At 43.8% G+C, this 11,213-nt stretch overlaps 2 protein-coding genes across 3 annotated transcripts; one reads left to right on the top strand and one right to left on the bottom strand.

Moving 5' to 3' along the window:
• Window positions 1–2,246: 2,246 nt before the first annotated feature.
• On the bottom strand, window positions 2,247–7,847 carry NDUFS6 (NADH:ubiquinone oxidoreductase subunit S6). The gene is made up of 4 exons (XM_030944076.1): window positions 7,677–7,847; window positions 6,607–6,660; window positions 3,484–3,606; window positions 2,247–2,393 (listed from the first exon to the last, which is right to left on the bottom strand). The coding sequence occupies exons 1-4, from the start codon at window positions 7,821–7,823 to the stop codon at window positions 2,328–2,330; spliced, it is 390 nt and encodes a 129-aa protein (XP_030799936.1). The 5' UTR covers window positions 7,824–7,847; the 3' UTR covers window positions 2,247–2,327.
• Window positions 7,848–7,894: 47 nt separating this feature from the next.
• On the top strand, window positions 7,895–8,810 carry MRPL36 (mitochondrial ribosomal protein L36). Of its 2 annotated transcripts, none has more exons than XM_030943166.1 (2): window positions 7,895–7,948; window positions 8,104–8,810. In XM_030943166.1, exon 2 carries the CDS (start codon window positions 8,114–8,116, stop codon window positions 8,429–8,431), a length of 318 nt encoding a protein of 105 aa, XP_030799026.1. In that variant the 5' UTR covers window positions 7,895–7,948; window positions 8,104–8,113; the 3' UTR covers window positions 8,432–8,810. The 2 variants fall into 2 exon arrangements, with proteins under 2 accessions (XP_030799026.1, XP_030799027.1); XM_030943167.1 differs by lacking the exon at window positions 7,895–7,948 and adding an exon at window positions 7,958–7,983.
• The last annotated feature ends 2,403 nt before the right edge of the window (window positions 8,811–11,213 follow it).

The raw sequence follows: 11,213 nt of genomic DNA, 5'->3' as shown, positions 1-11,213 counted from the left end.
TTATGGGGGAAAATATGGATGGTCCTTATTTATTTTGGGAGTTTAAATACATAGTGATTTTCATCAACCTTAATACATGCAGCAATAAAGGGGGGAAAAGCCTATCTGGTTTTACTAGAAAACCAAGATAAAGTTGAGACCATTATCATGTGTTGGTACTTTGCACTCCCCTAGTGACAGAGTATAAACTATGGTTTGCACTTCACTAATCAGAGACTGTAGTTCCAGGCTGGGATAAATTATTTATGAGGAACAAAAAAGTCTGAAAGTTTTATTCCATACCGCTTTCATGTCTGAATTTGTGACCTAAGAACTGCAAAGCTGCTTTGATACTTACCTGGTTTAGTCTACCCTTACTTTGATATGATGTGTTCTGGTTTATCCTCACACATCCATTTCACATGCATCTGCTTGGCACAACCAGTAAAGTTTAGTTCTTGCTTCTCCCCTCTTCTTTTTCCTGCAAATCAAGGCTGGCCTTTCCACAGGTATGTGGATGGCATAGTTCAAAGTGCAAGACTTCATATAAACAATCATCCCCGTGTACATACACAAACCTAGCACACAGGAACTGACATGAAGCAAAGTCTGAAGTCTTCCTGTGGAGATCACCGGAGCAAAGAGGCCGTTGTTTCACGGGTGTCAACAGCTTCACACAGCACAAGTACTTCAGGGAGAACATCCAAGAACAGCATTCCATAGTTCAGACCAGTGGGATGGGATTTGTCTGGGTCCTCAGCAGATGCCGTGCCAATTTAAACATTGTTAATTTATTATGAGCAGCAGTGATCCAAGCAGATATATTATTCATTAGAACATCAAAAGTCCAAGGAAGAGGACTGTACACAATTATTTGTTTCAGGTCTCTTTGAAGAGATGATTGCACCATGAGAGAACTCTGCCAGCCAAAATACCCTACAAACTGGTAGAGAGCCAGAGTAAAATGCAACCAGATTTATGCTTCAAGACAGACACTGATAGTTCAAGCATAAGATTTATCAGAAGACTGTTCATAATATCCCATTTATGCTGTTGACAGATCATTTGCATAAGGTCAGATTGCAAATTACTGTGTTTCATGGAAAGATCTGTTGCCATCTTTGTACGTGCTCAGGTGCTACTCCAAATACAACAGATGTTAACTTGGCCACTGCAATAACATTACAAAATTACAACCTTCGTAATAGAGCCTGGCCTTATAGAAAGGTCACTGCTCAGTAACCTACACTGCACAAGAATGCATAACTCTAATTAGTACTTCCTAAATCTAGGTCATTAAAAAGAATAAATTGATGGCCAGAAGATCACTGAAACCAGCAGTAATGGAAAGGAGAAAAAGTGAGAGGAAGAATAAGGGGAAAGAGACAGAAAGAGGTAAAGCTTTTATAGGTGGAGTGAATGAAAAAAGAGGAGGGGTGTCCATGCAATTACTTACATGCAATACAGCCTCTAAACACATGATTTCTACAGAGAGAACCATTCAGCCTCACACAGCCTAGGTAGATGCTCTCAGTGTCAAATTACTTGTATTAAAGAAGCAGAAGCTACCACCTGTAATGGAGCAATGCCTACTCTGACAAGACTCTTTTTCACTACTTCCATGGAGGACAATTGCAAGTCATGGTGCTGCCCAGGCACCGCAGAGTTAAGGTCATCATCCTAGCTGCAAACAGAGGTTTTGGGTGTGAATCCCAATCAGAACAGATACACTCTCACCCCTTCAAATGAAGGGCAAATGGTTATGTCCTCACCTTTCACACGTGCCAGCTTGGGTAGTTCTCCAGCTCACACTGATTACTATTCCAGGCACTGGTGGCTTCTTTTAAACAGGTCACAAGAGCAGCTACTTAATTCAGGGCTGACAATCTTGCTTCCAGGAGTGAGTGTTGTAATGCTGAGTATCATAATATCTTTGTATTTCCATTTGTGAATCTAGCTATAGATACTGGACCGTGAACCAATTAGAAGTGTCACACAATGACAACAGACAAACACCTAGGATAATTAATCACCCAGTAAACAATTACAGCTCATTCAGTGTTGAAAAGAATACATATCTACCAAGTACAAACCAAACCTATCTACAGCCAAACACCAATTCTAAGACTACAAGAAGTCTGCCAGACATGAAAACTAAATTAAGTACAAAGCAGATATTGTAATACGATTCAGCTCTCAAATACCTGACAAGTTGGGTTTTAAAAATGTAAAGACTGGACTTTCCATACTTAAGATAAACACAAATCTTGGCTTTCTAAATATATTGTTTATTTATAGTTGAACATTAACATCTGAGCAGAAACCTGCAAGCACACAGGGATGATCATTCAGTGATGCTTCTGTTTAAACTGAAGTCCACAGTATCCACATGTTCCAGTCTTTGTCTCTTTGTCCTGCAAAAATATAAAAATACAACAGCTGCCAGTTTCACTTTAGAAAACTTTAAGTAATTACAATTTTTCTCTTATTTATTTGTGCCATCTTAAAATCAATCAATGTTGCCAAAGTACAGAGCTTAGTATTTTTTGAAACACTGAAAGCAAAGATTCTTCAAGAGTATGGCACACATCAAACGAATCAACATAAAAAAATCAGGAGTGTGCTACAGAAGGCTGAAGTCCTTCCTAAGTGTTACAAATCAGAACCTCCAAACATTTGACTTTGGATAATGTAAAATGAATTATTACAAAATTCTTACTTGGTTCAAAATAGAAATGCTTATGATTCTAGTTAGGAGTCATAACAACACTGACACTTAAGGACACCAGCCCTTCCCCACCATTCTTTCAGGCATTAGGAAATGTCGAAGTTTAGATGAGCCGACAAAAACATCTGCAATCAGGCTCTACCTGGGAACAGGACCTAAGCAACAGTGGCATCAATTAAGGTCATAGGACAGAAGCCTCAATATTTTTGCTCTCTAGAACAAGAATACACTGGAAATTATCACTACTGTCAACAGGAGGATAAGACAATATTTATTCTTCATTCTCTGGCCATGACTGAAATATTCAGTCTTCAGAACTACCAAAATTCCCAAAGACTGAAAGAGGAGTTGGTTTGTTTGGTTTTCTTCCTTCTTTTTCCCTTGAACTTGCAAGACTGAAAATAAACTGCATAGTCCTAAAAATACTGCAAATGTATGGTCAAACTACATGGTGGCATTTAAATAATTACCGTTCCAAAATGCAGCAAGGATGTTAATTTTTGCCCTCAGTGGTTGCTCGTACTACTTCACCTGATTTCTTTTTTAAAAAATACTGTCCTATTAAACTACTAAACAAACCAAAATTTCAAGAAGGAATTTCTGCAACTTCAAATGGAGCCCTCTAATTCTTCTGATTTATATCAGGCACCAAATAAAATTAGTACCTCAGGTGGTTGCTCCTTTTATTTTGTTAAACTAGCATTCCAAAAACCAGATAATCTTACAAAAACAGAACGCACAGGCAAAACATACTATATGCAGAATAATGACATTACCAAGTTTATGTATATTTTGGGATGTCCCAAAGCTCCACCACCACCATCGCACGATATCACTCTGCTTTCAACTTGACTCACAGGCTGCTCTGCTATCAAATCGATAGCAAAATTCTTGTTCACCTGTAAGGAAAAGAGGGAAACTTTCAGATACCATCCACACTCAAACAGAAAGCAATTGCCATCTGCTGCCTCCTCACGCAGTTCCACTACAGCCTTTCGAGAAATTCCTGCTTAGGCTTCCTCCCAACTCCTCCACCATCTCTAAGGCTCTGCTATAAGGCAGATCAAGGAACTAAACACTAAACTCTGCAAAAGTAAACCTTTTCCCCTGATATACAGGCCACATCAGTGCTCAGGTTTCAGCAGATTCAGCAGAGAGGTGAGCAGAAAGAAGAAGACAAGAACAGAACATATTTAACCAACACTGTATTCGGCTTTAGTGACTACATGATAAAATTGCAGAAGAATCTCTGCTGATAAATTCAAAAATAATAGTGAGACAAGTAAGGTCAGGCATGAGATAAAACAACTGCTGGTAATTTAGAGCTCTAGCCATGTAGCTTATTCTATCACTGCACAGAAATCTCATGAAAACATAAATGTGGTGCATAACAACAGTCAGAAAGACAAATTGTTTAGCATCAGAAAAAAGGAAAAAACCTCTAAATGCCACTACTCCACTCTGTAAATCCATCATACACACTTCCCAAATATCCACATCACTGACAAGTAGGGCTTCTTCCTAGAGCACACCTGCATGGCCTGGAAAACATAGCCAGGTCTGGGTAGGCTGGTGACACAGCAGCTTGTCCCTCAGCAGGACCTACAGCAATCCAACACTCTCCAAGTGTGCACTGAGCAGACGACTACTGCTACAATTCAGGGAAAAGTATTCCAGGAGGGGCCACCTTTTTCAAAGGCCATGACATACACACATGAATATCAAATAATATGCACACCTAAAGGAGGCAGTATGTATTGCTCTGTGTATAAACATGCTGCTATTGTAATAAAGAAGAGATTTTTGAGAAAAAGACAGCTATGTGTCCATTACGTAAATCCCTAGGAACTACAATGGTGTTTTTATATAATCCTAGTACGTAACAACTTAGCATCTTCCACCAAGTCTCCCATTAAGTCGCTGCATTTTTTGGTACAGTAATGGAAAAGTCAGTTTTGCCAATTAAGAATTTATCCTTACCAGAAGAAGATGATAGCTAAAAAAAGTTAGCAAAAAAAATAGGTTCTGGTATTGAAAGAGATTGGTAACATCAAGAGCCCCACTGTCTGGGGCTGTGTCTACAAGTCATGTAATTTTTGCTAAACAGCAAGAACTTTTACTGCTATTTTTAGTAACACTCAAAATTGTGTATCCTTCATTTTGTGCTAAAGGAGGAAGGAGATAAAACCATTATACATCTTTGCTTCAGGATTAGAAGCATGAACTCCACTCATCCCAACACTTCTTAACCACAAAAGGTACTTCTGGAGAAAGAGAGAAGCAAAGACCTCTCATCTACTGTGTAGCTAAGACTTCTCTGTGGTTCAGCCTACTAAACAAGACACAGTCTAGGAAATCACCAGGAAAACACCACAAAAAAGCCCAAGTGGTTGCAGTTACAACATAATCCTTTGACTAAAGCACAGCAGTACTCAGCAGGAAGAGGCTGACTCCCTCAGCACATCCAGATGTGCCTTGCTCCAAGCATAAATCAATGGGCTATTTTTTTCCTGACAGAGTGCCAGTTTGACAATTTTGTTGCTGCTTCTTCCCACCTATCCACCTGTGCCAGTCCATGGTCTGGGAAACTAAAGAGATAAAACCAAACTTGGATTTGATCCTGGTCCAAAGATGTAGAGGGAAGGCAGGAGAGAATATTAAAAACAGACGAGCACTGAGGTGAGTCCTCCTCACACCTTCAGCTGCTGCACCAGCCCGATAGAAAGGGCCGAGCTGAAGTGGGAATGGCAGCCTTGAAATAGGTCCTGCTCTACCTTAGGGATTACAGAAGGGCAGGATGCCCTGGTTGGACTGTGGCAGATGCAGTTTAGCAGTTGCCGTGGTCAGTTTTTGTTGTCATCTTATTGCAGGGGTTCCATACTGTTATCTCCTTATCACAAAAGCTTCATACCTTCTTGGTGTTTCTCATGGGCAGCTCCTCAGAGCACTGACTCTTTCTTCTTCACAAAGCAGCCAACTGACTCCAGGTCCCTTCTCAACCAGCCACCCCACTCTTTTATAGCACTCTGATTCTCATTGGTTACACCTGTGCCTCTTAAAGTCAGGCCTGTTCCCAATCTTTGATAACTGGCCCAGCTGCAACTCCTTAGGGGTAAGATTACCTTCTACACTATCTTTATTTTCTTAGACTATTTTCTAGACTTTGCACTTGAATCTTCATTATTTCAGAATAGCCTGCATTTTACTTTTATTTGTTTCATCACTCTTTCAGTAAATGCTTCTCAGGCTCATTAAAAACGTAACTTGGGTAAAGATCAGAATTTTAACTACACAGAAGCAAATTAAGCTTCAAAACAGATATATAAACAGACGAACAATTCAGCAGAGTATTTAATGATGCGATTTTTCTGAATATAAATGTGATAAAAACATACAACTTCTTAAAACACATGCTTAAAACAAAAACTGTTCCAAGTTTAAGATGTTCAAATGCCTACAACTCTAACATCCTAAATGCAAGCACTTAGCAAATGCAGAGCAAGTTTTGAGTTTTTCAAGTTTACCAAAAGCAGGGAGGTAAGACAGAAGCAACCATAAGCTGCCTTAAAAAAATTTTTCACCATAGTGAAAAAAAACTCCACTGAAACCCCAAATCCAAATTTGGTTTTGGTAAGGTTTGTTTGTTTGTTTGGGGGTTTTTCTGGTTTGGTTTTTTGTTGGTTTTTTGGGTTTTTTGGGTTTTTTTTTTTTTTCTCATTGATGGGTTGGCTTTAGTTGTAAGGTTTGGGTTTAGTCAGTTTCTTGCTTGTTGGGCTTTTTTGGGGCTTTTTTGGTTTGGGGCTTTTTAATGACAATGAGGTTGAGGACATTACTATTAGGTAAAGAAAAGAAACCCATAAACTACCCCCCCTCCCATGAAAAATAGTAGAATGAGTTACCTCCTTTTGTCGTCCAACAAATCTAACTCTTCTATAATCCTTCTCATCATATACCTAGAATGTAAAATAAACTTGATCTTATTTACAGAGCAACAACTATAAACATAGAACACAAAGACTTAGAAAATAAATAGCTTGAATTGTATACTTAGATTCAAATATTATCACCTTACAAGCATATAGTATACAGAAAAATTGGCTTCCATTTCCCTCACACAAGTAACTGAATTGCACATTGGAAAGCACAACAGACAAGGAAACTGGTGGTGTTGAGGCTGGCAGGAAAGCCAGTAAACAGAAGAGCCTGATCACAGAGATGAACACAAATGTATTATTTATAATGCTGCTCCTGGATCTCACCTAGGTGGTGAACTAAACTGGGAAATTCAGGTTTCGTATTTATTTCTGTTCTGCTAAGTAACCACAGAGCCAGCTTTCCCAAGTTAGCTCCACCTGCCATCCTCTCTCCCATCTCAAGGCACCACACGAGTCTCAGCTTCTCCTTTGGAAAAGAGGTAACCTGGAGTTACAAGGCACTGACACAAGGGTGCCTCCTCCACCTGTCAACCCCTCGCCCACAAGTCGGGTCACAAGTCGGATTCGGACCGGAACGCTCGGTAATGGCCAATGACCCCGATCCTGATCAACGGGGGCTTTTGTTTTTTCCCCGAAACAGCGCGCACCTGCTGTATACGGATCACCCAGGAGCATGAATTCCCACTGTGCGCGCTGAACGGAGAATCACAAAATCAATCAGGTTGGAAAAGCCGTCTGACATCGTCAAACCCAACCAGGACCGAACCCACCACGTCAAGCAGACCGTGGCACTAAGCGCCACACCCAGCCATTTCCTGAACGCCTCCAGGGACGGACCCGCCACCGCCTCCGGGGCGGCCTATTCCAGTACCTAGCCACTGTTTACGGCAAGAAATTCCTCCCGATGTCCACCCTAAGCCTTCCCGTTACGCTACATCACACTACACCAGCGCGCTGCCCGCGGCCCCGGCAGAACGCGCCCGCCGCCCTCCCGGAGCAGCGGAGGGGCGGCACACCGGGCCCCGCGCGCTCACCTGCCCGGTGTGCGTCACCAGCTCGCCGGTGTCGGAGGCCCGCACACCGTAGGGCCGGGCAGCAGCGGCGGCAGCCAGCCCCGGGCGGGCCAGCAGCGGGCGGCTCCGCGGCAGCAGCCAGCGGAAGGTCGCGGCGGGCGCCGCCATCTTCGCGCCGCCCACGTGACTCCCGGCCGGGCGGGCGCGGGCCTGGCCCCGCCCCGGTTCCTGCGCGAGCTTCCGGTGGCGGGGGGGACGCGTGCCTGCGGGCGGGAGCGGCGCTTTCCGCGGGGGTGAGCGGGCAGCGGTGTCCTCAGCGGTGGCGGGAGTGAGACGGGTGTCCTCATCGGTGGGGGCGGTGGGTGGTGTGGGGGCAGCGGCAGCGGCAGGAGAGGAGGAGGGCAGTGGGAGCGGTGCGTGTGTCCTGACGGGCGCGCTGTCCCCGCAGGGTGCCGAGCATGCTGTCCCTCCTGGTCAGGGCCGCCGCCACGGCCGCCCCGCTGCGCTCGCTGTGCCGCTCGCCCTTGTGCTCGCTGGCCCCGTGGGGACGGGCGGCGGGGCTGCCCGCGGCCTGTCCGAGCTGGGCCCCGCCGCCGTGGCGGGCGCCCCGCGGGCTGCTGGCCGTGCCGCCGCCGCCCGGGCCGCCGCCGCCCGCCGGCCTGAAGACGAAGACGGCGCTGAGGAGGCGCTGCAAGGACTGCTACATCGTGCGGCGGCGCGGGCGGCTCTACGTGTGCTGCAAGAGCAACCCCCGGCACAAGCAGCGCAAGGGGTAGCGCCGGCCGGAGCCCCGCAGCGCACAGAGCTGGCGCCGTGCTCGGCGGCCGGGTCCGGGGCCCCCCGCTGGCCCGCGGCCTCCGGGAGCTGGCAGCTGGGGACACGAATCGCGGAATCGTGACAGTGTGTCATCTTTGGAACACCGGGACCGAGGTGCGATCTTGACGGCCCTTGGCCGGAATTTCAGGCCTTGGATGCGGAGAACTGAAGCGGGAAACAACAGGCTACAGGATCTCTTGTCGTCGTCTGAAACATGAAGCCTTAAAATCACCGCGCTGTTAAATTAGGAAGGGTGAAGCTGAATCACTGGACTCTGAGGTGCATTTGGGTTTAATTAAGCAAAATGAAAATAAACTCCATTGATTTTCATTACTACAACACACTGAAGCTTTTTTCTTGAACACCCTTCCCCCCCACCCCAAGATGTTGATAACAGAACCGATAGCTTCAAACTCAGGCAGGCAATTTCAGATTCCATCTAGCTTGCCTTAAGATTCTGCCAAGCTTTAGGCTCACTCTAATCGATTGGTGAGGTGTAAGAATATTTTTCTTTTTTTGTGTCCCTTGAAGGAACTCTCTCCTGACAGGTGTGGAGAGAATGACTGAGAGCAGTAATGCCTCAGAGGCCATATAGCCAAGCTTAATGTTGAATGCAAACTAGTGAATTGGTATCCATGAATTAATTAGAGCCAAAATTGCTTCAGTCACCAGTGGTATTCCTTACATTTCTCAATATGACTCTGCTTGAGGCAGGAGTGTTAGATCATCCTCTGAACTGCAAGTTCTTAGCAAATGGTGCTAAACTAAACTTTCAGAAAACTGTCCTGTTACGGCTACAAGTTTGCCAGAGTACTGTGAGAAAGTGTCCCTGACTTGAAAGAGGTGAAATTGGTTGAACACTGTGTTTGAAGTTGCTGTAACCTTGGATAGTATGATGACATGAAGACTTTTTCTGCCCAGTTATAATTCCATAACTTTACATTAACTTTTATAATTAATATATTTTTGCTTAGTGCTTGTAGACAATGAGACTCTAAGCCTGTGAAGCTGTGGCTTCACAGAGGCAGTAATTATTGTATTTCCATGTGTTGGGTGGTTTGTCTTTTCACTCATCTACCTCATCACTGGAAATGAGGGTTTGGAGGGAGAGGAGCAGGTTAGTTAACATACACATCTATCTTAGGGGCCATTCAAATGAATTCATGGCAATGGGAGGAGAGAAAACAGGCTAGCTTCATCTAACTAGAGAGACTGATTCAAAATGTGTAAGGCTCCTCAAAATCAAAGAACCTTGAAGTAGTGAAAAACTTGCTGTACTTTAAAAGGTTTGATTGAAATTTGGATGCTCATGAAAAAGAACTTCTAAATACCCACAACTTGTGCATGAAAGTAAAATGTAAGCAGAGAAATTTCTTGGAAATATTTTACACCTTTAACGTGCTTTGACAGTTAAGCTGTCTTAGGAGCTGAAGATTTTAAAAGCTCTGATTCTCAGTGTTAATGGTACACATTTGTAGATGTGTGCTGTGTTTTGTTCCAGCAGAAGAAAAGGCCTGTGTGCTCTGAACCTCTGTGATACCTTGTGAGTTTAGCTATTAGTGCACCTTTGCAGTAAACAGTGTATGACCAAAAAAACCCAGTGATTTCCAGGCCTACCCACTTTTCTGATAGATAGTAAGGACTGACCTGTGGATTGGGCATGCGATGAAGTAAGGGTCTCTTGGTTGGGCTTTTTAGGAAAGAGAGTTGGCAGGTGCTCTTACAGCCTCACAAGCAGTTCATCCAACCCCTTGGTTCAGTCAGAGAAAGGCAACTCACTGGTACACAGCAAACTGTGCTGGTACCCAAACGTTTAAGGGCTCTCTTGCCAGGAACAGTATCAGATGGTTAAGAGACACCTGCAAGTATGAATGGCCAGGTTGAGGAGCAACAGTCATTACCTGGGAAGACTTCCTGAATTCAGCAGTGTGTGAAGCCTTCACTCTGCCAGGCTGGTGTGAAATACAGTCTGCACTCAGAATGGAGTGAAATTTAGGGCTAGGATTACTGTACAGCAGAGAGAGGCCCAAATTACTGTTTTCATCTCCCCCTTTGGCCTAAGACAAGCTTTTATACAGTGCTGACTCAGTATCTTACTTCGACAACTTACAATAAGGAAATTTTTTTTCCTAATTAAACCCTTTGAATGTAGGGCTGCTGGTCAGAAACTTGAGATGTGAAGTAATTTGAATTCAAATGTTTATTATGGCTATAAACAGTTCATGTGTCATTGTCTGAACAGTCAGTTTGAGGTACCTGGGGTGGAACATTCATGGCCATCACTGAAACAGCATATTTGGTTGTGCTCAATAGATTTTGGAAAGAGGATTATAGGATTAGAAACTAGGAGGTTCTGAATTGTAATTGTACTCTGCCACTGACTTGCTGTATAATCTTGAAAAGGCAATTTTGCCTTTGTCTCAATTTTTCCATCTGTTAGGCAGGAGTATTGAATCTCACACTTGTAAGTACTATTTTTTAGTTGATGTCTACAAACTGTTACAGAGGTGTTCTAAAAAAATCAGATTCTATAGCTTTCTGTAATTTGAATGACATGAGGAAAATTACTATAGCTGGGGGTGGTGCGTATTTATTTTAGGTTTGTTTACAGCAACTGCAAAATGAGCAGGTGAAATAATTCAGCCAGTAGCCTTGTGGTTGATAGCTAAGGGTTCATGTCCTTCATTACAGACCTTCTGAATGTTGTGCTACCTCAACAGCTGTTGGCAAAGGAGGGGGCAC

The sequence above is a fragment of the Camarhynchus parvulus genome, chromosome 2, assembly GCF_901933205.1.
Source record: "Camarhynchus parvulus chromosome 2, STF_HiC, whole genome shotgun sequence".
Lineage (NCBI taxonomy): Eukaryota > Metazoa > Chordata > Aves > Passeriformes > Thraupidae > Camarhynchus > Camarhynchus parvulus.
Note: the sequence above shows the minus strand (reverse complement) of the source record. Positions and strands in the feature narration are given on the sequence as shown.